We start from the raw sequence: 27,763 nt of genomic DNA, 5'->3' as shown, positions 1-27,763 counted from the left end.
CAGTGACATTAGTAATATAAACAACTTTGATAGATTTTAGCACTCTAATACATACTCACCCATCAAGACCTCAGAAGACTAATGACGAAGCACGCTCCCCACCAGTGCCTAGCACCATGCCTAGCATATACAACACACTTAATAATTGCCTTTTAATTGATTGGCAGAGAAGTAATGGACTAGAGGGACAGATTGAGACATACATTTTCAGACACAATCAATGTGCTGGTTTGTTTTGTTCAACTCATTTGTTTTAGAGGCAGGTTTCATGGGTTGTGACAGTGATGCAAAAAAAAAAAGCAAAGAAATAAAAAAAAGTTATTGAAGCATTTAAAAATTCCGAGCAGAGCAAGTTTAGAAAGGGACACAGAATTGGAACAGTTCTGTTACCATAACGTTCAATTTAAAAGGCAGTTTTAAAAAATTAACTATGCCACAGAAGTTGAGTTTACATACAATCGTTTCTGCTGTTCTTTGTATAGTCTAATATTCGTGTTTGTTAAGTCCATAATAAAAAGAAAATTTACATTTTAAAAAATAACTTACCTTCTAACTTGCTGCCTGGGTTGTCTTCCTGCTGCCCTTCAACATTTCTTATCTCTCTCAGCTCAGGTTTTTGTCCCATGACCAGCTCTGGTTTCTCTGGCGGGAGAAGAGCCTTCCCACCTGCAGAAGTGGAGCACGGGCTCATTGGTTGTGTGTGTTTTTTTGGTTTTATTTATTTATTTTAAGAAAAGAAGGTGAAGGAGGAACAAAAGAAGGTGGCAGATGTTTTCTAAAATTACTCTATATCTCCCCTCCTCCCCTCTGCGTCAGCACAGTTTATATTCAACCTGATGATCACCAGGGAAGTAATAAAAAAATATTTAACAATCTCATAGACTTGTGGCAGCAAGCCAAAGTTAACCACCTTAGCCAATTAAAATGCACGAACAGTCCTAACTAGCTTTTAGATGGGCACTTAACAATGTGTTACCTGTCAAATGCTCCTAGCTCTTTGTCCCCAGTGTGCTCCCAGACACACAAGAACAGCATGGCACCTGACATTTAGTAGTCTAGCAAACAATTGTTTGACAGATATTATAGTAGCTGTCAAGCCACCAGATTCTTCGTTTTCCCCAACAGCTGCTGAAGGGACTGCTACATTCACATGCTAATCTTGTGAAGTGAAAAAGAAACACTGGGACATAGGGGACATTTCCCCAACCCAGTTTCTTCCAGTCCTGAAGAAGTACAGAACAAGGGGAGGAGAATTTGCCAAGATGAGTCACAAAGGATGATACCTACCAGCATCAATCTTTTCCATGGACTTAATAATCTCTTCCACATTTCCTGGCAATTGAACATCATTTGCATTCTCCCTTTCACCCATAGGATTGGCTTTCTTCTGGTCATTGGAAATTACAACCTGGGCCCCTGGCTGAAGATCTTTATTGCCTGGCCCTACGTCTTCATATGCTGGCTGAATGGCTGGCTGGCCATCTGGTTCTAGGATCTTTTGAAGACCTTCAGGGGGATGGTCCAATTTTTTTGAGGCCTGATCCTCCTTCTCTTTGTTCTGTGGCTCATTTTCCTCTTTTTCAGAATTTTCCTGGTCCTTCTGGCCCCCCAGGGCATTTTCATCTTTGGATGGGAGTTTCTCCTCCTCTGGTTCTTCTCTGTCTTGACCCTCATCTACCACAACTTCATCATGTGGCACTGGAGGTTCATGGCGGTGGGCCTCTCCCACGGGTAAAGCAATACCTAAAATGATATTCATTAAATATTTTTGGAACCTGGTTTATATAAGGGACCAGCTAATGCATGGAATGTAGCCTAGAATCAATCTCTAGAAGAATACAAATCAATGTGTGCTATTGCTTCTTACAAATATAACTTGTTGACGAGTCAAGGACTGACTTTATTACCTGCAGACCAGAGAATGAGCAGCTACTAAGAAGCTGCTTTGGCTTACACGGGAGTCAATGACATCCAAAAGCTAAAAAGGGTAGCAATGATAAGAAGTTTTAACAAAGCAGAAGAGAAAGTATCACAAACACTGAAAATCCTTCTTGGGTATGTATAAAACTTCTCCCTCTTTGTTCCCACACTTTCCACCTGAGCCCTGATAGCACACTACCTTGGTCAGGACGATCAAGCTGCACCTCCTCCTGCTTCTCCTTGCGCTCATCCCTTTGGGGCACATTCACAGGACCTTTGATCTGAGGTGGCTCTGCTTCATCTTTCTTGTTCGGCAGTTTTGGCTTATCTCGGTTGTCCTTGGCCACTTCAACAACTGGGTTCTGGACTATAAGCATAGCACAGTTAATTGAACATGGTTTCCACATGGCTGCACTGTCAATCAACAAAAGGAATTGGGACAATTTTTCTGGGCTGTAATCACATTTCACCAGGAAATGGCAGAGGCCAGTCAGCTTCTCTCCGCCCTCCTTCAATCATTAGCAGCTATGAAGTAAAGAAAACTGTCATTTTTCATGCATAGTCACATCAAAAATGTCAAAATGCAATTTATACCTAGCCGAATGTAGAATGGGCAAAGTTCTATTCACTAACAAGCTCACACCACCAGGTGGCAGCATAGGCCCACCTTTGATTTCTTGGACTGGTCCAAGTTTCTAAGTATTTTAATAGAATTAATATTGGAGCAAATTTCCATATTGATCCATGGTCCCTATACTCCTCCAACTTTGGGGGCCATGATCATGCAAAAATGCTGAAACCTTTCAATGGAAGGGGGGAGGGGACTGGGGGCACCGAGAGGGCAGGGGAGAGGACCCCAAGGGGAGAAGAACCACTAAGGAAGTGATTGCTTAAAGGAATTAATGAAATAGTTTTAAAAAATTTTGTTCTCACTAACCTGAAACAGTTGATGATTCAACAAAGAGAAGATACAAAAAAAAAGGTGAGGAGGGCAGATACTTTGCCAAAACTAACCTTTCCCAGTCCTCTTTCATGTTACAAAGTATATATGTTGCTATCAAAATAAATAAAAGATTCATACGGCAATTGTCACTGGTATATCAACCAGTCATTCTTAAGGGAAATAAATAGCCTTCAGCACAGTGTCACGATGCATTTTCTTAGGAAACCACTTCATATTGGGGGCCTTGGGGTCACAGGGGCCCATTCCATATGATAGAGACCAAAGAAGTAACTAGGAAAAGAAGTTAAACACAGTAAAACAGGGTAATTTCTTCTGTTCACTATTTCGGAGACATGGCTTACCTAAAGAAGGAAAGATGGGGAAACTCATTTCTACTTTGGAAGCAAAGCACCTTGAGTAAACTGTCATTAAATCAAACAGCACATACTAAATACTTCTCAAGTGGCAGAAACTATGCGGAGTGATAGGAATTCAAAGAAAGGCCCTCAGGAAGTCCATATTATAATAGGGGAGACGACACATAAATAACTAGGTACATACAAGATCTATACAAAGTAGATAAAGATGATCTGAAAGAAGAAGGCATTTAACAGGTGGAAAGACCAGAGAAGGGGCTCCTGGAGAAGTGAGATTTGAATATTGAATGAAACTAGGGAAGCTAAGAGACCTCAGAAGTGAGTGAGGAGAACATTCCAGGGAAGGGGGTAAGCCAGTGAAAAGGCTGGGAGACAGGAACTGCAAGAAGGCTGGAAAGACAGGAAGTGATTGGGTTATGAAAAGTTTTAAATGCCAGAGGACTTGGGGTAATAGGAAGCAGTAAGTCAATAAACATTTATTAAGAACCTCCTATGTACCAGACATTGTACAAAGTGCTAGAGATACAAAAAGAGGCAAAACATAGTTCCTGCCTTCAAGGAGCTCACAATCTAATGGGGACGACAACGAGCAAATATGTTATACACAGGATAGACAGAAAATCATTAACAGAGAGAAGGTACTATAATTAAGAGAGGTTAGTTTGAAAAAGCTTCCTGTAGAAGATGAAATTTTAGTTGGTACTTGAAGGAAGCCATAGAAGGCAGTAGGCAGAGATGAGATGGGAGAGCACTCCAGACACGAGGGACAGCCACAGAAAATGCTCAGAGCCAAGAGATGGAGTGTCTTCTTTGTGAAACAAGGCCAGTGTCATTGGGTTGAAAAGTCCATGGTAGGGGCAGCTAGGTGGCGTAGTGGATAGAGCACCGGCCTTGGAGTCAGGAGGACCTGAGTTCAAATCTGGTTTCGGACACATAACAATTTAGTAGCTGTGTATCTTGAGGTAAGTCACTTAACCCCAATTGCCTCATAAAACAACAACAAACAAGAAAAAAAGTACATGGCAAGGAGTAAGGTGTAACAAGACTGGAAAGTAAGGGAAGGGGAGGTAGGCTATGAAGGGCTTTGAACAGGGGATTTTGCATTTGCTCCTGAGAGGTAACAGGGGACCACTAGAGTTTACTGAGTAGGGGTGGTGGGAAGGAGTGACAGGGTCAGATCTATCCTTTAGGAAAATCACTTTGGTTGCTGAATGGAAGATAGATTGGAGTGGGGAAGAGACAAGACAGGCAGACTAATTAGCAGGCTACCGCAATAGTCCAAGCAGAAGGTGATGAGGACATGCACAAGAGTGGTGGTCATATCAAAGGAGAGAAGGGGGCATATTCAAGAGATGCTGCAAAGTTGAAGCCGACAAGCCTTGGCAACATATTAGATATGGGGGTAGGGTGGGGGGTGAGAGATAGTGAGGAGCTGAAGATGATACATAAGTTGAGAGCCTGGGTGACTGGGAAGATGGTGAAGCCCTCCATGGTAATTGGCAAATTTGGAAGATGGGGAAAATTTAGGGGGAAAGGTAATGAGTTCAGTTTTGGACAAGTTGAGTTTAAGATGTTCATTGAACATCCAGTTCCAGACATCTGAAAGGCAGCTGGAGATTCAGGACTGGAGGTCAGCACAGAGGTGAGGACAGGACAGGTAGATTAGAGAACCACCAGCATAGAGATAGTAATTAAATCCATGGAAGTTGATCAGATCACCAAGTGAAGTAATATAGAGGAAGAAGAAAAGACAGCTCAATCTGGAACTCTGTGGGACACTTATGGTTATGTTATGACCTGGATAAGGATCCAGCAAAGGAGAGTGAAAAGCAGCAGTCTGATAGGCAGGATGAGAAGCAGGATAGAGTGGTTATTTTGAAAGCCTAGACAAAAGAGAATATCAAGGAGATGAGAGTGAGCAACAGTGTCAAAGGCTGCAGAAAGGTTAAGAAGAATGAGAACTGAGAAAAGACCATTGGATTTGGAAATTAAGAGAGAGTACCTTGAACTCACTGAGAAGAGAGTGGAAAAGTAGCTGATGTAGTCCAACCTAAGCTTTAGAAAAAATTACCTTGGCAAGCTGAGTGGAGGGTGAAGTGGAGTAGGGAGAGACCTGAGGCAGGGGAGATCTGTTAGAAGGCTACTGCAACAGTCCAGGCAAGAGGTGATGAAGGCCTTATAAGGGTAGTGGCTATGTGAGTAGAAAGAACGGACTACATATGAGAGATTTGGGGAAGGTAAAAACAACAAAACTTGGCAACAGATTGGATATGTGGAGTAAGTGAATGTAGTCAAAGTTGACAGTGACATTTTAAGCCTGAGTAACTGGGAATAGAGTGGTGCCCTTAAGAATAATAGGGAAGTTCTGAAGTGGGGAGGGTTTGGGGAGAAGATAATGAGTTCTCCTTTGGACATACTGAATTTAAGGTATCTATGGGATATTCAAAAAGTAGTGAGACCTGAGGTCAGGAAAGAGGTTAGGGCTTGGACTGATAGATCTGGGAATTACCTGAGTTTAAGTACTGTGTCCAGAAACAGAGATCTAAAATGAAAGGTTTGGGAATTGAGAATTTAAGCACAATCACATTAAGGAAAAATGATGTACTCTTTCTCCTCCAATAAGAAAACAAATTAAAAGTTTTAACAGAAAAACTGACTTTACTACAAGAGCTTAGGAAAGCAAAAGAGTAGAAAGACATGTAGAAAGACATGCTATCGATAGTTTAAAACCTCCTATGTTAAACTTTGGAGCAATGGGCAATTAACAAAAAAGGTCTCTTCCCTCCCTCACCCCCACCCCAGCCTTTCACAGCAGGATGGTAGTTTAGCCAAGTGACCTATTCAAGTGAGTACATGGTCATCTAACATAGCAGGTGAAACTGTTCCAATTGCCATTATATAATTCACCCACTCATAGAAGCCCCTGAGCTCTAACAAGATTCAGCAATAAATCAAAAGATGTCTAGTGGGTTACAAATTTAAGAAGGGGATGGGGGGAGGAGCAAGTGGGGAGAGGGGGAAAAAACAACACACACACAAAAGAAAATCTCCATTCTGTAATAAGACAAAGTTGCCTCTGAGCAGTCATTTGCTCAGCAGGAAACAAAATTAAGTTCATCATCAGGGTGTGAATTAATGGTCTCCCATGCTGTTTAGAAATCTATAAGGAGCTATATATGGTTTGCAGAGAACAATCTTGCACAGGATGTGTAATAATCACTGTAACTGTATAGTCGCCCTTGAGGTCCCTTTGGAGAATGTTACAGTAATGCTGTGCCTCTGAATGTTTTATGAGTGGCATTGGATTTAACAGGCAAAGGCTGAGAAGCGATAAAAGCTTCTTGGGTTACAACAACAACAACAAAAAATACAGAGTTAAGAGAACAGGGGGCTTTACCTTGTGATCAGGACCAAGGGGTATGGCCTTTCTATGGCTGCCCACTCAATCCACATTAACCTATCCCCACCAGCCCTATTTAGCAGCTTCAAATAGGCACTGACACATAGCAGAGGTATTTCCTAAAACCTAAGGCTTCCCAAAACATATCAAAACTTTTCATTTCCAGACAGTTTGCCAGCAATGTCTCTCAGTTATAATAATACTAACACAAAAACTTCAAAATTAATAACCTAAAAATATTCCCCCCACCCCCACCCTCTTGCAACTTATGATTAGGATATCACCACTAGTTATAGAAAGATCTTAAATCACAACTTGCGTGGTTTTAATTGTGATGCTGTCCACTGAGTTAATTACTGGCAAAAACTTATGTAAAAAGACAGGACTCCTTGGGAAAAGAGAAAATTTAGAAATTGAATTTCTTCTCTCAGTAGGAGAACAAATGAACCAGAATAGTTCTATAAGGAAAAAGTGTATGGAGCAAAGAGGATGACTGCTAAATTAGGAGATGTGGAGATACTTTTTTTTTTTAATTTGGGAGAGTGACAAGTTGTTTCGAAGTGAAGATCATCAATAATCCACTTCTCTAAACTACCAGTAGGGGGAACTATTCACTGCAAAGACATGTGATATTATTCACGCTCATGATATCCATTCTCTTTCTCCTTATATTTTCATTCTAAAAAGGGGGACATAGAATTAAAAGTCCATGAAGGTCTTTAATTAATCCTTAAAAGTATTATCCTCAAACAAATCTCAGGTTCCACCTCATTCCCAACAGATGGACAAAGATGACTAAAAAGGAAAATGACAATTACTGGAGGAGATATGGGAGGACAGGTACACTAATGTACTATTGGTGAATGAGTTCTGCCATTCTGGAAAGCAATTTGGAACTATACCCAAAAGTCACTCAACTGTGCATACTCTTTGACCCACCAATACCATTATTAGGCATACCGCCCAAAGAGATCAAAAAAGGAGGAAAGTACTCATATGTACAAAAATAGTCATAACTGCACTTTTTGTTGTAGCAAAGAACTAGAAACAAAGTGAGTGCCCATCAATCAGAAGTGGCTGAACAAATTATAGTATATGAATGTGAACATTACTATACCATAAGAAATAACAAAAATGATGGATTCAGAAAAACCTACGAAGATGTCTATGAACTTATACAGGATGAAATGAGATGAATCAGAAGAATAATTTATGAAATGACTACGACATTGTAAAGAAAATCAACTTTGAGAAACCTCAGAACTATGATCAATGCAATGACCAACCACAACTCCAGAGGACGAATGATAAGGTATGCTTCCCACCTTCTAACAGAGAGGTAATGGACTAGAGTTGTAGAATGGGTACACCTCTTCAGAGATAGACAATGTGTGGATTTATTTTATTTGGTTACAAATGAGAACTTTTTTTTTTTTTTGGAGGGGGAGAGAACTTGGGAAAGAGAGGGTAGTAATGACTCCCAAAAAAGGAAAAGAAAGAAAAGAACATCAGTGATCAATGTTGCATTTAAAAGAATGAGCTTCAGACCAGAGACACAGACAGGAAGGACAGTCAGTAAGTCAAGATGCATTTATAAAGCTCTTATGTGCCAAAAACTATGTTAAAGACCAGGGATACAAAGAAAAGTAAATAAAGACCCTGCCCTCAAGGAGCTCACATTCTAAGCAACATGCAAACAACTATGTACATACAAGAACACATACAGAGTAGATGGCAGGAAATCACAGAGTGAAGGGGTGAGGGTACAGGGGAAGACTAAAAAGATCTGCAGAAGGTGATATTTGAGCTAAGTCTTAAAGAAAACTGAGGAAGCCAGGAGGTGGTGATGAGGAGACAGAGCATTCCAGGCATGGGGACAGCTAGCACAAAGGCAGTGTCTGGAGATAGACTGTCTTGTGTGAGGAACAGCAAGAAGGCCAATATAGCTGCATCACAGATTACGTGGAGGGGAGTAAAATGTAAGAAGACTGAAGGATTAGGAAGGGACCAGGTTGTAAAAGGGCAGCTAGGTGGCATAATGGCACGGTGAATAGAGTGCTGGGCCTGGAGTCAGAAAGACTCAACTTCCTGAGTTCAAATCTGGCCTCAGACACTTACTAGCTGTGTGACTTCACCCTGTTTGCCTCAGTTTCCTCATCTGTAAAATGAGCTGGAGAAGGAAATGGCAAACCACTCCAATATCTTTGCCAAGAAAACCCCAAATGGGGTCATGAAGAGTCAGACACGACTGAAAAATGACTGAACATTCACCCAACAGTCAGTGGCAAAGGTAAGAAAAATCAACATCTCTTAGGTCTCCTTTCCTTCAAAAATTCCTCATTGCTTACAGCTAAAGACTACAGTAATCCAGGTGTTCCTGAGAGAGGTAAAGAGAAGGAGATGATTTGCAAGTGAATGAAAAGCAGTGTTTACATTGGGATTTTCTTTCAAGTTCTATCTTTGGTCCAGAGGGAAGAATCAAATAGCTATTAAGGCCCCCAAAATCACTGCTCTTATGTTCCCAGAGTTAGAGCTACACTGACAGTGGCAGACTAACTGCCCTACATTCCAAATTACCATTCTAAAGGAGGAAGTCAGGAGATGTGAGGTGGGTAAAAGGGCAAGGATAAACCTAAGGATTCTATCTTCTGATTATTAAATTTAACCCTCTGTTGGTACTACCTGGAACAAATCCCATTCCATTTTGCCTTTTTAAAACTAAAAAGAGAAAAAAAAAACTAAAAAGAATAAGAGAAAGGGTTGGGTTTTTTTTGGGGGGGGGAGGAAGCAGTGCGTGTATGGTTGATGAAGGAAACATCTTTTTTATTCTCCTCAAAATGTTGGGTGGGGTGGGGAAGAAAGAGCCAGAAAAATACAGTATCACTTCTTGGCCAAATGTATCACTCTTTTATTATACTCTGACAAATTAGCATCACTCAGATCTACCATCCTGTTCCTCCTCAGCTCAGTAAAATATAAAGAATTCTCCATTCACTAATCGTGGATTTTTCCATAAATAGGGAACAGCTAGCTAAGTGGGGCAGTCCAGGCCACCTGTAAGAAAAATCAAGTTAACCCCATTGATTAGCACAATCAGCACTAGTCCTGGCCAAGGAGCCATGGTCACCAAATGCCAGCAGCAGCCAGAGGGAAGAACTTTCCCTGCTGACCCAGAAAATGGTGCATGCCTCTCAATCTATGCATTGGTTATGATGCTCAGCAAGGTTATCAGATTGCATCAGTGAAATTAGTTCACTGTTGTCTCCTGACACACAAGCAGTAAAAATGAACAAAAATCACATCAGGAGGAAAGTGCCTGTGACACAGAAAAGGAACTATTAAAAGACTTCTCACAAAGCGCAAGGGAGAGCTGTAGCAGGATCAAGCTGTTCTAACAGTTTAGGAGAGAAGGGATTAAGTGTGTGGAGTGTCTCTTCCCACTCTCACACGTTTTGTCACTCTGTCAAAAGAGTTCTAAAACTTTACCACCTCTTCTCGCTAAGCAGCTGGTAGAAGGCAGCAGAAGGAATCAAGGAAGATCTCATTTTCTGGAGAAAGCAGAGCTATGATAAGGCTGAGAAAGTACAAACCAACTGAAAGCCACTGCTAATGTCATGAACATAGTTGTCATGGCCACCACATTTGGGTATGTGTAAGGCAAAATCAAAGGGATTGAAGAGACTGTGGCTGTAAATACCACCACCTGTATCCCTGAACATACAGAAAATAGCCCAGGCATGTCTTTCCATCATCTAATTTCAAAAATTCCAAGTCAACCAATACAGACAGGCAACTAAAAAGGCAACTCCTTGCTCATCTTTCCTGCTTACTAAGTAGAAGTGCAACTGTTTTCCAATCCTATTGGAAGAAAGGGGACTAGTTGCAGAAGGGCACAAATAAAGTTCATTACACAATATTGCACAATGAAGTAGGAGGAGGTGGAGGAGAGAAAATGAAGGTAGTAACATTCAAGTAAAGAGCTGAAAAATATTACAAAATCTTAATCCTACCCATGAGACCCTCAAGGGTGCTATCAAACACCAAGATAAATTGCCTAATTAGCTTTTTTAAAAAATGGGTAATTGCTTTCATGAGCTTTCACAGGAGGCTTAGCAACCTTTTAACATACATTCTCACTGTATGTAATACCAGAACATTTCTGAAAGGGGTTTTATACCCTCCCGAAGAGCCACTGATATAAACCTCCAGCAATACAGTCAGGGTCCATAATGTGCACTTGGGTGTCATTAGAGAAAACACTATTCAGAGTTTGCTGGTCAATACGTGTTCACATAAAAGGGCAATGCTCTAATATTCATAATCCTAGAGCCCACAGGGCAGGATTTTAATGAAAGTCTGTACAGTTTTGGCCCCTGCAACATCAAAGAGACCAATAAAACTCCTCTCACATGCTGACAGGCAAAAGTCAGATGGTGAACACAAAATAGTTAAAGGCCCAGCACAGTTCCAAGATTTGCTTCAACAAGGCAACCCATCAATTAAAGGGGGAGAGGGGAAAGAAAAATTGAGAACACGCTAAAAACAAACTGCATGTGGCTCAGAGAAGAGCCATGTGTTTTTGTTAAAGCCTCCTGAAAGAAATCAAAACCAGATGTTGGCCAGTGGAGGACACCCAGGTGAGCACAGGGCAGGCTCATGTCCTGCACATGCTTTGAATGACAGGATGCAGCTGCTGATGAGTGCAGAAAGCCACAAGCAGTAGCCTTTCACAAAATGGAGGAGTGCAGGGAGAAGCGGGTGTAGATTAATGTAGGGTAATTCATTACTGGGTAGGCCTGTCACATGCTGAGATGGAGGGAATGGGGAAATGCCAAAGTTCTGCCCATACTGCATAGGAACAAACCCAGGTTACTTCATCAAATAGGCTAGAGGGGACCTAGCATACAGGGTTTCACATAATACAAAGTAGCCCTTTTGTAGTTGGCAAAGCTGTGAAGACTGGGCTCAGGTTTCAGAGTCATTACTTATATTTCTCTTTCCCTTAGTCCATACTGTTCTTCCTGCTGACTCTTCTAGAACTGGCACCTGTTTTGGTCCCCTGAGACCCAAACAGATCGAGTACCTCTAAGTGGTTAAATAGGGCCACTCTTACCCACTACTAGACAGGAATAGCCAAAATGAGGCATTAGACTGGGAAACCATGCTGACTTGGGAAGTGCAACCAAATGAGGCAAAATGAAGCATCTTTAGGCATTTCTAATAGTTTCACAGTGGCTCCCAAAGGAGGGAGATTCCCTTGTGGGAGACTGTTTTCTCATATGGAATTTTTATGAGGTGTTAATACTGGTGAGAGTACACTTTTCAAATACAGGGATGTTAATTAGGGGAAAGGAAGAGGACAACAAATCCGAGGATTTGCTGTACTCTTAATTATGTATATGTTTTAATCAAGCACTTTCCTCAGCATCTCAACCAAGTTAAAATAACCATACACACTTCTGCCTAGTCTTCAGGACAGTATTTGCTAACTCTCTTGCCTACCATCTTTGACAAGACTTTTTACTTTGTCAATTACAGAAAGTGGGGAGACTCGAGTTCCTACCAGGAACAGATGTTATTTAGCCATTACCACTCAAAAGTGAACTAATATTCAAGAGCAATGGATTACATTCCTCCTCCCAGGCCAGCCACACAGACAGCGTGATTAAGGGATTGAGAACCGAGCGAATTTAAATCACAGCTGTTGTGTCTCTTTGCAGGGGAGGTGTGAGCTGGACATGCATGGGTGCACCATTAATGTGAATTTATAAAACCCTATTATTGTCAGGGACAGAAGACCCCAGAAATGAATGTTATCGCAGACAGCACCAACCTACCAGCTATTGCTCCTGACAGCCACTCAAAGCAGTTCTGCAGGAATGTGTTCAGAGACTGAGAGAGTATAATCTCTTGCATAAAACCTTTCTTTTTATTCTCTCCCCCACCAATCTATGGTAAATATTCCAAGGCCTCAAAGAACCCTCCAAATAAATAAACCTATAAACACATTCTGTTTAAGGCACTACTACACATGGAAAATCAGATTTTTTTAAACCCCTCCCCCTCAACCCTGGGAGAGAGCCATGGATGGGGCCAGAAAAAGGGTCAGATAGCACCTGCTAGAGATGGCCTTGTGAAGCAGGCCTTCAGCCATGTAAGGGAGTTATAATTCTATCAAGAGTCCTAGTAAACAAATAATAAATAATGTGAAACAGTAAACAGAGCAGAGGCATAATCACAAGCTTTGTCGAGACTAAAACTGGCTCAAAATTTATATCCTGAAACTAAAAAAAAAAAGCTGCACCCATAAATTTACATACCTTTTAATGCATTGAATGGCTCGTTATTGAAATCTTGTCCCATATGCTGGCAGAAATGCTGAGAGCAGTCCTATTTTGGCTCCTTATACTCTTCATACAGGTGGCCAGAACAGTGCTATCTCCAGTCTCAGCCTTACAAAGCTTCCTTTATTAGCAAGAATTGCACTCATCCCAAACTCTTCCACTGGGAGCAATCTCAAAGCCTTCCCTCCTTTTCCCACAAAACCAATGGCAGCAGGCAAAGCAAATGAAATCCTTGGGACATACCCCAAGACATACCTCTGAAAGTGACACCTACACTTACTGAGATAGCAGGACTGCTCCCAAGACACAGTCACTGCAAATACTACAAAGTTTCCACCCAAAGTTCAACAAGGATGGTACAGAATAATTTTGAGGTGGGGAAAAAAACAAGTGAATTGTACATACCTGATATTTTGGCAGAATCTGAATCCATCAGGTTTTTTACTTCTCCAAGATGACCAGCAACTTCTATCTTTTCAACTTTCACAGGGGCCTCCTCACTCACAGACAGGGTAGTATATGTACTAATCAACAGAATCCCCAAGCTTATCCACAGAATGAACTATAGGATATAAAGAACACATGAGAGTCAATGAAGAAATGTACATGCTCTGAAAGGTCTAAAGCCAACATCTTTACTTTTGGCAGCTTGAGATCTCTTGAGCTATAGGGAATCTTTTTGTGTGATAGGGGAAAGAGGTTAGGTTTGGATTGTGCATATGTGTGTGTATGTTAAATAAGGGGAAAGGGTGGTTAAAAAAAAAAAGCTAACACATTACTAAAATAGAGAGGGGAGAAAAGGGACGTGCAGAGACCTATCTGTCTCCCCTAAACAGCAGAACTGCCAAATGACTGGCTGCTGCTCCAAATGAAAAACTATCTGCAGAAAGAGACCACTGTTGGCTAACAACACTGACAGTTAAGGAGATTTAATTAAACACTGATGTATTATTTTTTACCTAATCATTATAATTGTCATTAGAAGAGTCTTTTGCTAAACCTAGTCTGCATGTCAACAATGCTACTTAGTCAGGAATCATCAGCAGAATTTATCAAAGCCAGATTTAGAGGTTGGAGGGAAAAGGGGAAGGAAGAATGAGACCAAGAAATTTCCCGAGCCTCTTCTCCTTGCTCCCTCCACTGGGAGAGGGGAGTAGAGGGCAGATATCGGGAAAAGGTACAAAGAAAAGACTAAAAACAGCAGGGCAGTGGTGTATGAAATGGAAAATGCCTCACTAACTCCTTGAGATCAATACAAATGTGCCAAGTCTCATGTAGAGAGAGGACTTTCAGAATTACCTGGTGAACCTTCCAACATCATTTGAGAAATCAAGTACCTCTTAACTTCTTTAGCTAGAAGTAAGATTCTCAAGGTCACTCCCAAATTCACATAGCTCCTTCATACCCACCATATTCTCCCAACCCCAAAACACTATAGGCTTACATATACAAAACTTGGTAGAGATAACTATTCTGATACAAGTCATCAGTGAGGCATCAGGACTAGAATGCAACCTGTGTAGTAACAACATGACAGGATTTAATTCAAGTCATCCAATTCTAAAGTCCAACTGTGGTCTTAACACCATTCTAGAGCTGGCACAAGCAAGGACTGCTGCAGAGGCAATGCACCCAGCCTGGAGAAAAAACAAAACAAAACAAAACAGACCAACATAGAAGGCTGGCTAATAAAGCAAATGAACAGAGGAGCCATCAGAAGAGAACAGTGTTCGGCGTGGGTCCCTTTCAAAATGACAAATCTCTCCCAGCCCCAGACTCCTCTTTGCACCACTATCTTAAGCTTAGCTTAAGCTACTTTGTCAGGTTGTGCCAATCTCTGTTGTCAGCACAGCTAAGCTTTAAGGTACCGCTGATTTTTTTAGTCACTTCCTTAAGCATTTTGCCATGAAACTGTAATTAATGGTTAACCTGCTCTGATTCACTATTTCTGAAAGCTTATGAAATTGGACATTAAGGTTGCCCTCATTAACTTGGTAAAACAAAGAGTCATATTATGGGAATAAATATCCCCTTTGTTCTTTATTCAACCACCTTTAGACTTCCTCAAATTTTACAACACACAAAGAATTCCTATCTTCCTCATATTGTTTATGCTATAGTAGCAATGGTACTATAGCATACTACCTCTGCACTTAAAGGTCTAGACCACATCTGGTTCCCTTTCAGCAGAGGAGTTTGTAGCTCCTGGTTCCAAAATTTTGCAAATGAATGGTCAGTGATTCAACCCCCACAGAATCAAAGGAGATCAGTATCTTTATCCTCATTAAATTTTTACACTAGTCTAGGAGTGGCAGATTTCAAATCTATTTCTTAAAGACTGAGTTGATCCTTTACAACAATAACTCAGAAAGAACAAATAAATACTTTCAAGACCCCAAACAATCCCAGAATTGGTTTTTCATAGGAAAAAAATCACTTGCCATATCTCAAATTTTATGCTTATCAATTTTTAAAAGTTCCAGAAAAAGTCCACTTGAAGTTTTTTTTTTCTTATCCCTACCCTTCCAGAAATGGTGAGTTTGTTTCAGTGCTCATGGAAGCAAAGAGCTGATAATGCTCCCCAGGGTCCAGGAGAATGCAGGGCAGGCTCTTTCCCCTAGCCACTCTGCCAATGCAGAGCAATGCTGACTTGCAGCACACACAGCGAGCCCAGCTTGGTGCCTTAGGCAGTGACCATCATTTGGCCCAGAAAGCTTCAAGTAACAGAACAATTTCCTAAAGTGAACCTATATGAAGCTGCCCACTTTGTAGGATGCAAAGCCTAAGCTAAATCTGCCAGAAATGTTGCAGCACTGAAAGGTGGGGGTTAGAATCTTCCTAGCCCCAAAAAGCACTTTGATTTTCTTAAAATTCATGGAGCACAACAGCTTATAAGAGTAAATAGCAGAAGTCATAAAAGAATACCTAAATCCCTAGTGAAGTCATAACTAGAGTATAGTAGAGAAAAACCTACACAACAAAGGAATTACCAGAAGCATGATGCCAATGGCCAATGTCATCTAATTTAAATGCCACAAAGATTCCCCTAGTTAATTCCAATTATTTACCCTGCACCATGGTCATTTACCATTGCCCACTTTCCCTTTAGATCTAAGTCACTCCAAGCTCCAAAGCAGAAGGGCAAAAGAGTAAAATGGGATAGAAGAGGTTGTAAGTGGAAGAACTGAAGGCTTAACCTGGAAGACCCAAGACAGCTAGCTGCCTGACAAGAGCTTTAGTTAAGTTGCCTTTAAACCTTGGAAATCCTTTCACTCAGGACCAGGAGGTCCTTTTATAGATTCAAAAAAGGGGGCAGCTAGGTGGTGCAGTGGATGGAGCACTGGCCCTGGATTCAGGAGGACCTGAGTTCAAATCCAGCCTCAGACACTTGACACTTACTAGCTGTGTGACCCTGGGCAAGTCACTTAACTCCACTGCCTAATCTCCGCCCCCCCAAAAAGAGTATAGATTCAAAAAAGCAATGCCATCAAAGGGTTATGTGCAAGTGACTAACCATCAGCATAATGGAATCAGCATGCATTTAGTATTCATCTAGTCCATAGCAGAAATGACTTCTCTAGAAAGCAATAAAAAAAATTATCTTCCTCATTGGGCTTCCCGTAACACCAATAGGATAATGACAAGATCTTAGTATTAGCACTTAAATGAGAATGAAGAACTTCTCCTGATCCCACATCATCAGCAGGTCATGGGAGGAAGACTATTCCAAAATGACAATGGAGAGATGCTGCCTAGGCAGATACGAGACTTTATAAGCCTCTGCATCCTTGTTACTGTGATTTTTCCATGTGTTCACAATCACCCATGTGCAAAGTGTAAGTCTCCCACCAGTGTCAATGGGACATTCTGAGTATAGTTACTCTCCAACTCACCTTACCTCCAAACTTATCAGACAGTCCCTAAAATGCTTCTGACACAAAGATAAAAACATTTGGTTGGTGATTTTATGTTGGCCTATTTTAACATGGATGTCATTTAACATTTTGACTGGAGACTGACAGGCCAAAATCAACATTTCACCTGCATCTCTAAATGATGTATTTCAACCCTCAACTTTCAGATCTAAAAAAAAAAAAAATTGCACATCAATATAAAAATTAACTATTTCAATGCCTGAGGATGCAATATATTTCTACTCTGCTAAGACAAGTGTTCTGCAATGCCTGGAAACCAGTATAACCACAGAAAAATTATAAATAAGAAATAATGACAAAGAATGAAGGCATCAATCCTGGGTTTCAGGGGCATAAGAACTAAAACATTGCACACACATCTACTTACTGTCTAGGGAATAAGTGATTCACCCTCAAGTTGGACAAAACTTCCATTATATCAGTGAGAACAGATGCATTACTTACTTGTGAGATTCATAAAATTTCACCTCATAATTAATTCCACCTTAAGATATAAGTATAAAGCTAAACACCTTCACTTAAAAAGTTCTAAGCTAATTTGTTTTCCAAAACCAAACTACTCTAAAATGATCCTCCATCAGAGAAAGGGTGATTTGGAAAGGTAGAACTTGCGCCAAAAGGCAAGACTAAGGCTGACAAGGCTGATTCCAGAAACTAAGCCCTAATGTGAAAATAAACCCTACAGCTCCACCCTCCTGTAAGAGCTATGTGTTTTGTTTCCTGAACCTAACACATTTTTATTCAATATGAACTCACAAAGTATGTTCCTCAGTTCAGGATTCCCCATAGGCAGCTTAATATATCTCTGGCCAAATGCTGGCCAACAAAAAATAAGCAGCACATAAAATCTGCTTTACAAGAGCAACAAAAATGACACCAAATGCCGACCAACAATAACAATAACAATTTCTGGATTCATTCACAACTCCACTAGCCTGGTTTGGAGCTCTTAAACATCCCCTCCTTGCTCAGTTACCTGATCATCTTTCCAACATGCTAAGTCTTAATTAAACCATCCCCTTTGCTTTCTTCATTTCCTAGGCTTTGGCTTGGTGCCAGTCATTGACTGACCAGTTGTCTGTAATAATTAACAGCTCACCTGAAGAATTATACACACTTTGCTGACCAACTAAAGCATCTGGGGATGTACTACAGTCCCAATTCTCTTTTTTTCTTCCCTGTGAAAAAAATGCAGGAGAACCTATAATACTCAACTGGGAGACAAAACTAACATAATTATGTGATCATGTCATATGAGTTTTGGGTGGTAAATTTTTTTTATATAAAATTTTAAGAGCCATCATTTGACCCACAGCACACCTCAATCCATGCAATAATGATTCATATAATAAAAGGATTTTGCTTTTAACTCAACTTTCCATTTCATGTTTCATTATGCCTGGGAAAGAATTCAGGAAGTAGGATAGTACAGATAGTCCCTAACACCTTTCTAAAGAGTCAAGTGGTATCTAAATAAGCAGTTATATTTCAGGGTTGAAGGTGACTGAATAGCCCTTATGACAGCTATAGATGTATACAATTTTAAATTACTAAGCATCAACACTCATCAGAAAACAATGACAAACAAGAAGAGTGGACCAAACAGAATCTGACTGAACTGAACCAGGCTTGGCCACCACAATCTGGTTCTAATGCTAGGTTGTGCTAACAGATTTTGAGATTTAACATTTAATCTGTCCTCATACGAAAGGGGCAGAGGAGAAGGGATGTCATGAAGGTAAAAAGAAGACTTAGCAGAGAGGTCAGTTCTTAGCTGTGAAAAAAAATGCCAAGGCTTTAAGGACCTCTTAGTGTAAGCTCTGCATTAGAAATGCAAACTTTCACACCTGTAGCTATAACCCTTGGTTGTGATGTTCCAATCATCTATGCTATTAATTAATCAAAGGCCAGAACTGTGCCATTTTGGTGTCAAGTACACCAATCAGTCCATAAGCATTTAAGCACCTACTCTATGCCAAGAGTTGTAATGGGAGCTAGGGATACAAACAAAAAGAATAAAACAATCTCTACTCTCAAGTAGCTTATATTTGAATTGAGTGTACAAGTTTGTGTAGAATAAATATAAAGATAAAAAATTCAAATAAATTTTAAAAAGTTAGGGAAAGGGCACACAAAGGAAGTTGAGAGGGATCAGGAATAGCTTCATGTAGAAGGTTGTGGCTAGATTACACCTTAAAGGAAGAAGAGGAAATCTCTGAGGCAGAGATGTGAGGAAGGAGTGCACTCCAGGCATGGGGACTATTGATGCAAAGCCACGGAGAAGGGAGAGACAGGGTGCCATGCACAAGGCCAGTTTGGCTGGGCTGCAGACTGGAGGAAGAGGAAGAATATACAATGAGCCTGGAAGACTCAGACAGAGACAGGTTGTGAAAAAAAATTTATATTTTATTCTGAAGGAAACAAGGAGCCACCAGATTCACTAGGAAGGGGAGTGACATGGTTAGATTACGTACTAATGGAAATCATCCAGGCAGTTGTGTGGAGAACAGACTACAGTGGAGAGAGACCTGAGGCTGGGAGTTAGGAGGCCACTCCAACAATCTAGGCAAGAGGTGATGGAGGACAGAAACTAAGGTACTGGCTGAAGGAGTACAGTCAGATGCAAGACTTGCAGATGGAGAAAAAGCAAAATCTGGAAACTAAATGGATATGTGGAAAAACAGAGAGTAAGGAGTCAAGGATAATGCCATGGTTATGCCCAGAGGAGGCTGGAATGGTGGTGCCTTCAAAAGAAATAGGGAAGTTTGGAAGATAGGTAGGTTTGGGAGCAAAGATAGTAAATTCTACTTTGGGAATGTCAAATTTGAGACATCTCCAGTAGTATACAGTAGGAGAGGGTGATTAACAGTGTCAGATGTGGCAAAAAAGGTCAAGAAAGATGAAGACTGAGGAAAGATCATCAGTTCTGGCAACTAGGAGATTACTGGTCATTTTTAAGACAGCAGTTTTGGTTAAGTGATGAGATTAGAAGCCAGTTTACAAAAGGCTGAGGAGTGAAAAGAAGTAAAGAATGAGTACAGAAATCTTGTTCAAGGAGTTTGGCTAAGAAAAGGAGGAAAAATACAGGATGATAAGGATGATAAGGGGAGATGTGATTAGAATATATAGTGCTGTGGGGCAGGAAGGGGGTAAAAAAGGAAGAACAGCCAAGATGGTGGAGTAATAGGAAGAATTGCATCAGGCTCCCCTCCACAAACTCCTCCAAATAGATCTAGAAAAATGTGCCAGACCAAACCTTGATGGGAAAATGTAGAAGTCACAGTGAGCCACTTGTTCAGCCTAGCTAGACACAGGGCAACAGACGGGAAGGGCTGTGGATACCGGGGACAGGGTTGTGGCAGAACCACACTACACAGAGGGCGGCAGCATCCTGGCAGCACCAACACAAGAGGAGGTCCCAAACCCATACCAGCTACTGGTGAAAAGAACAGGCGAGAACTGGCAACTTTGTCAGCACTATCCAGTTTCAGGGCACAGATCCAGGGCATAATGAAATAGGGACTTGCACACTGTGGTGGTATTCCTGAGAAGGGAGAACCTTGACAATTTAAGGAGAAAGAAGCAAGTTCAGAAGCCAACAGCAGTGTGGCTCAGACCTCAGGCACAAGGCAAGGTCTCAGTTCCATCACCTAGTCCAGTCCACAGACAAAAGACCTGAACAAAGGGGAACCCATAATTCTGCCCCTCTGAGCCAACAGAGCTTTCCAGTTGGCCAACAGGGGCAGAGTCCAGCAGCAATCTACTCTTGTTCAGTTTCAAACCCAGGTCAGGAACTTGCAGAGCTCAGACCAGGGGCAGCAATAAGACTTGGTCCTGGATCAGACCACTTTGGGAGAAATGAAAGCTCCAACTTGTCCCTGAGACAACTCGCAATACCCTAAGAAAGCAGCAACAAGATCAGCCCAGAGGGGTGGAGCCAAGATGACGGAGGGAAAGCAGTGACTTGCTAGAGCTCTCCCCCAAACCCCTCCAAATACCTACAAAAAATGGCTCTAAACAAATTCTAAAGCAGCAGAACCCACAAAAAAAGAGTAAAACAAATTTCCAGCCCAAGACAACCTGGCTGGCTGATCGTAAAGGTATGTTGCACCAGGCTGGGAGGGGAGCACAGGCCGCAGCAACCCTGGAGCAGACCGCAGAGGGCTGAATCCCGGGCAGCTGTGGCAGTTTCCAGGCTTCTCAACCAACAAACGCCAAAGACAACTTAGAAGGTCAGTGGGAAAAGTCTCTTACTGCAGTGAGAGAAAAAGCTAGATCTCAGCCGCTGCCCTTGCAGCGGCTGGCTTCTGAGCTTCCGGCCCACAGACTGAGGGGGAATCAAGTGGCTGATCACAGGGGGATTGCAAGGATCTCTTTGTCAGGGCTGAGGCAGGAATCTCTTGCTTTACCAGTACTTGGATCTGGGTCACAGTTCTGAGAGGCGGTCCTGGGGCAAGGAGGAGTGCTGACATGGTGGAGCTTGTTGTGGCTGTGGAGAGGAAACACCTCACCCCTTATCATAGCACCTTGGAAGAACTGACACTTTTCAGGTCCCTAGAAGGGTCTCTGAAAACAGCTGTACAAACCCCCAAAGCTTGGGACAGTACATTCTCCACATTGGAAGCAGACTCTTACCTTAACAAAGAGTTTAAAACTCAAGTAATTGGCTGGGATCATGAGCAAGCAGTGCAAAAAGAGTCAGACTATATTATCTTACTTTGGTGACAAAGAAGATCAAAACATACAATCAGAAGAAGAAAACAAAGTCAAAGCTCCTGCATCCAAAACTCCCAGGTCTTAGAAGAGCTCAAAAGGGATTTTGAGAAGCAAGTAAGAGAAGTAGAGGAAAAACTGGGAAGAGAAATGAGAGTGATGCAAGAAAATCATGAAAAGCAAGGTAACAGCTTGCTAAAGGAGACCCAAAAAAATTCTGAAGAAAATAACACCTTAAAAAATAGCCTGACCCAAATGGCAAAAGAGGTCAAAAAGCCAATGAAGAAAAGAATGCCCTAAAGAGCAAAATTGGACAAATGGAAAAGGAAGTCCAAAAGATTACTGAAGAAAATACTTACTTAAAAATCAGAATACAGCAATTGGAAGCTAGTGACTTTATGAGAAATCAAGACACTGTAAAACAAATCCAGAAGAATGAAAAATTAGAAAACAATGAGAAATATCTCATTGGAAAAACAACTGACCTCGAAAATAGATCCAGGAGAGAGAATTTAAAAATTATTGGACTATCTGAAAGCCATGATCAAAAAAAGAGCCTAGACAACATCTTTCAAGAAATGATCAAGGAAAACTGCCCTGATATTTTAGAACCAGAGGGCAAAATAGAAATTGAAAGAATCCACCGATCTCCTCCTGAAAGAGATCCCCAAAGGAAAAGTCCTAGGAATATTGTAGCCAAATTCCAGAGTTCCCAGGTCAAGAAGAAAATATTACAAGCAGCCAGAAAGAAACAATTTAAGTATTGTGGAAACATAATCAGGATAACACAAGATTTAGCTGCTTCTACATTAAGAGACTGCAGGGCATGGAATATAATATTCTGGAGGGCAAAGGAGATAGGATTACAACCAAGAATCACCTACCCAGCAAAACTGAGTATAATCCTTCAAGGGAAAAAATGGTCATTCAGTGAAATAGAGGACTTTCAAGCATTCTTGATGATAAGACCAGAGCTGAATAGAAAATATGACTTTCCAATATAAGACTCAAGTGGAAAATGAAGAGGTAAACAGGAAAGAGAAATCATAAGAGACTTATTAAGGTTGAACTGTTTACATTCCTGCATGGAAAGATGATATTTGTAACTCATGAGACCTTTGTCAGTATTAGGGTACTTGGAGAGGAAAAAATTATATGTATGTGTGTGTATATGTATATGTATATGTATATGTATATGTGTATATATATATATATGTGTGTATAGATAGATAGATAGATGGATAGATAGATAGATAGAGGGCACAGGGTGAGTTGAAGATGAAGGGGTCATATATGGAGAATAAAATTAAGGGGTGAGAAAGGATTATACTAGGAGAACGAGAAAGGGAAAGGTAGACGGGGTAAATTATCTCACAAAAAAAAAAAGAAAAGAAAAGGCTCTTACAGTGGAGGGGAACTGGGGGAAGGTGAGAGGAAATGAGTAAATCTTATTCTCATAGAATTTGACTTAAGGAGGGTATAACACACACACTCAATTGGGTATGGAAATCTGTCTTACCCTACAGGAAAATAGGAGGGGAAGAGGACAAGAGAGTAGGGGGATAATAGAGAGGAGAGCAGATTGGAAAAGGGTAGCTAATCAGAAGCAAATACTTCTGAGGAAGGACAGGGTCAAAAGAAAGAATAGAATAAATGGGGGGGCAGGATAGGATTAAGGGAAATAGAGTTAGTTTTTCACAGCATGTCTATTATGGAAGTGTTTTGCATAACTGCACAAGTATAGCCTATATTGAGTTGCTTGCCTTTTCAATGAGGGTGTGTGGGGAGGGAGGAAGGGAGAAAATTTGGAACCCAAAGTTTAAAAAAACACATGTTTAAAAAAAAATGTTTTCACATGCAACTGGGAAATAAGAAATACAGGAAATGGGGTACAGAAATCTATCCTGCCCTACAGGAAAATAGAAGGGGAAGTTGGGGGGGGAGAGATAGCAGGGAAAGCAGACTAGGGGAAGGGGTATTCAGAATGCATGCCATCTTGGGGTGGGGGGAGGGGCGAGATGGGGTGAAAATTTGGAACTCAAAATCTTGTGGAAGTAAATGTTGAAAACTAAAAATTAAAAAAAAAAATTAAAATTAAAATAAAAAAAAAGATCAGCCCAGACCTTTTCTCCAGAAAAGTGGCAGAGCCCAGCCTTAATATCAAGTTAGAAATCATGAAGTAGGATGGAAGAATGAGCAAACAAAAAAGAACCCACCACAATGATTGGCAGAGATATTCAAGATACAAACAGAAAAGAGAATGACTCTGAAACATCTACAAGCAAAGTCTCAGAGAAAAACTCAGCATGAGAACAAACTCAACTAGAATTCCTGGAAGAAATGAAGCAAGCATTAAAAAAAAAAGTCTGAAATTTTTTTTATAAATAGAATGAGAGGAAAAAATGGAAAAGAAATGAAAGCCATGGAAGAAAGAATTAGAAAGGGAATTAACAGCTCAGGACAAGAAATAGAAAACTTTGTCCAAGCAACAAACTCTCTGAAAATTAAGATAGGCCAAATAGAAGCCAATGACTTCAAAGGGCAACAACACATAACAAAGTTAAAAGGCTGAAAAATAGAAGAAATTTTAAAGTATCTCACAGCAAAAACAACTGACCTGAAAAACATATCGAGGGAAAAAAAATTAAGAATCACTAGACTATCTGAATGTCATGACCAAAAAAAGAACCTAGACATCACATTTCAAGAAATCTTCAAAGAAAACTGCCCAGATCTCTTGGAACCAGAGAACAAACTGGAAATAGAAAGAATCCACCAGTCAGTTCCTAAAACAAACCCAAACAAAAACCTCCAGGAACATCAGAGCCAAAATCTTGACTTTTCAGGTCAAAGAAAAAATATTCCAAACAGCCTGAAAGAACAAATTCAAGTACCAAGGAGCCACAGCCAGGATCACACACAATTTAGCAGCCACCACTATAAAGGAGTGGAGAACTTAGAATATGATATTCCATAAGGCAAAGGATATGGTCTTACATTCAAGAATAACTTATCCAGCAACACTGAGAATACAGAGGAAAAACTGGACCTTTAATAAAATAGAGGACTTTCAAGCATGAAAAGCCCACACCAGAGTTGTGGAAAAACTATGAAGGTCAAACACAGGAATGAAGACAAACAAAAAGGCAAACATGAATGAACAAACATAAAGGCCTAAATAGAGATAGACTGCTTATATTCAAATTGAGGAGATGTGAGCCTCCTTTGAACTTTACCATCATCAGGGTTCATAGAGGAAGTACAATTAGACAAGGCCCAAGAGTAGTTCTATTATGTCTTGATGATATTAAGAGAAGAATAAAAAGAGAGAGAGGAACACACGGGCAGGAGTGAGGAGGGGGGAGAAGGGAAAGGATGGTTAGGGGAAATTATCTCACATAACCAGGGTACACAAGTAGACATCTATACAAACAAGGAGGAAGGAAGGTGAACACCTGACACTTGAACCTTATTCTCCTCTAAACTGGTCAAAAGAAGGAAGAATACACATATACACACAGCTGGATACAGAAATATATTTCATTCAACAGGGAAATAGGAGGAAAAGGGGTGAAGGAGGGAAAGAGGAATTAGAGAAAAAGCAGATTGAGCGAAGGATTAATCCTAAACAAAATAAACTCTAGGGATACACAAAAATATTCATAGCACTTTTTGAGGTAGCAAAGAATAGGAATCTGAGGGCGTGTCATAAATTGGGAGAATGGATGAACAAGTTACGGTATATAAATGTATATAATATATATACCATAAATAAATATGGTATATAAATGGAATACTATTGTGTTGAAACAAGATGCCACCTCCTGATATATCAAGCGGTGAAGCACTCAGAGTTCATAATGAGACAAATATCTTATTGGACATAATTAATGTGGAAATTTTTTTTGGCTGACTATGCATTTGTAATGGGTTTTGTTTTTCGTATGTTTTCAGTGGGGAAGGGGTAAAGGGAGAAGGGAAAGGGAAGAGTGAGAAAGTCGATCTTGGTTTATCAAAAAAAAATTTTTTTTTAAATATGATGCCATGTTTTCTAGGTACATTCAATTAATATTAATTGATTATATAATCAATATAACCATCCTTTTGCTGGAAACACTATAAAACTATCAAGAAACCAAACTGCCTACTTTTTCCACACGAGTCATCATCCGGTTAGAAATGTTTTTCTCACACCCCACTTACTTCCTCCCAGAGAAGTGATAAACTTAAAATAACAGAAAGAGATATACACTTTCAGGCATGACCAACAAAAGAATTTGTTTTGTTGGGTAATGCTTGCTTATGAGAAGGGTTTTCTTTTTTTCTTTTTTAATTCAATGGGAAAGGGGGTAGTGGGATGGACAGATTTTTAAATGCACGTAAAAATATATATTTTTTAAAATTACATGCATTGTTTACTTTCTTGTCCTTGTGACCAACTTTTCAGGTCACATGGAAATCTGTGATGACAGTTGACAACTACCTTCAAGCCAACAGCCTGCTGGCTCATCTTGTTGGGATGGTAATTTAACTTTATCACAAAGAATATTTCTGCTGAGCCTGAATAATTTTTGACGGGTGTTATTTGTTTCCACTGAAAATCTAGTTTACCACTCAAGACTGTGCCAAGAGCCTGGGTAAAAGCACTGGACTGTTGGAACATAGACCAATGGTGGGTAATCTAGACTGATTTGTGAAAATGATGACAAATATTTATTTCTTATGCAATTTACCATGTATACTACTAAAAATACAGAAAGAGTGTAGATACCCCGTTTTTTTTTTTACAGGACCTATTAAAAATACTTTACACTCCACAGGCTGGCTCCACAATAGCAGTACTAAAAAGTAATGTTAAGAGCCACAGACAAGTACAATGTAAACTGAGGTAAGAGGCTGAAGACTTTCTGCTTCAGTCAAAACCAAAGATAATATAGCTAATCCAATGAAAAAGATCAAAGGTATGCGGGTACATAGGATATACAGCAAAATCACTCAAGTCTCTATCAAAAAACAATAAAAACAGAACTAACCATCTCTCTCATCTTTTTTAAGAATAAAAGACTTAAAAGAATATTAAAACAGCTCTGTCTTTCCTCCAGCCATGTGCATTTATATACATAGTCAGAAGCTGAAGCTGGAAGAATAATTAGAAAGCCATTGCAATAATAGAGGTGAGAAGAGATAAGGACCTGAACTAAAGGGAGGCTGAGAAAGAAAGGGTCAAACGAAAGAAGTTGTGGAGGCAGAAATGGCAATAATGATAACAACAACAACAATATTTATATAACCTTTACTTATATAACCCAGTGCCAGGCACTATCCTATGTGTTTTACAAGATACTTTTGATAAGAGACTGGGGTATATAAAATTATGGCTATTCTTAGGGATCATGGTCCAAGAGCAATTTTGCATAGCTAAAAAGTATGGTTTTTCTGGCACAGTTCAGACAGGTTGAAGTCAACAGGCTGCTGGATTTGTACCAACAGGTCTCTGTTTCCCATTCTGTGGGAACAGAACCTGAGCTCACTGAAATGGAATGGACTGTTGGGAAATACTCCCCTTGTAACACCAACACTCCATTTTCTGTTAGGGAGATAAGAAGTAAAGCTTTCCAAAAGCATATCAAGGAGCCTGGTCACAATCATTAAGCAGGGAGACCATCACTACTTCTTCAACTAAGACGTTTCCTGTTGTAACATCCACATGGGTCCTAGGTCTTATATCCCTGCTGAGGATAAATCCATTATTCTCCTTGTATTGTGGAGTAGAGAAGTTAGCCAATTAACACCACTGACCTGTGAAGAAAGGGCATTCTTATGGATTTTCTTATAAATAAGAGCAGGGCAGATGAAGCAGATGAGACTTCCCATTGTAGCACCAGTAAGGCCTAAGATCGTCTCCACTAGAAACAAGAAAGAAGAGCAATGAATGGTCAGGAAATAGAATAAAAATATGAGGACAATCTTTGAGGAAGTGAAAGAAAGATTTTACTAAGTGCTCAGATCAGCAAGTCACCGTTTATTTATCCAATGGCAGAATGCTAAAGTGCTGGGCACTATCAGGAAGGCCAAGGTTTTAATCCCCCACTTTGATCCTTACTACCAGCAAGTCACATCACCTCCTGAAG

General features: G+C 40.4%; 1 protein-coding gene across 2 annotated transcripts in view; it reads right to left on the bottom strand.

Annotated features, from left to right (window-relative positions):
• Nucleotides 1-27,763, bottom strand: part of SLC38A10 (solute carrier family 38 member 10) — a 71,633-nt gene that overhangs the window by 9,283 nt on the left and 34,587 nt on the right. For both annotated transcript variants that reach the window (XM_027850064.1, XM_027850065.1), the window contains 5 exons: nt 27,432-27,538; nt 13,390-13,546; nt 2,120-2,287; nt 1,288-1,743; nt 547-666 (listed from right to left, as the gene is read on the bottom strand). In XM_027850064.1, the coding sequence (XP_027705865.1) occupies nt 547-666; nt 1,288-1,743; nt 2,120-2,287; nt 13,390-13,546; nt 27,432-27,538 (1,008 nt within the window). The remainder of the gene's footprint in view (nt 1-546; nt 667-1,287; nt 1,744-2,119; nt 2,288-13,389; nt 13,547-27,431; nt 27,539-27,763) is intronic.

The sequence above is a fragment of the Vombatus ursinus genome, unplaced genomic scaffold, assembly GCF_900497805.2.
Source record: "Vombatus ursinus unplaced genomic scaffold, bare-nosed wombat genome assembly UNPS02008996.1, whole genome shotgun sequence".
NCBI classification, from domain to species: Eukaryota; Metazoa; Chordata; class Mammalia; order Diprotodontia; family Vombatidae; genus Vombatus; species Vombatus ursinus.
Note: the sequence above shows the minus strand (reverse complement) of the source record. Positions and strands in the feature narration are given on the sequence as shown.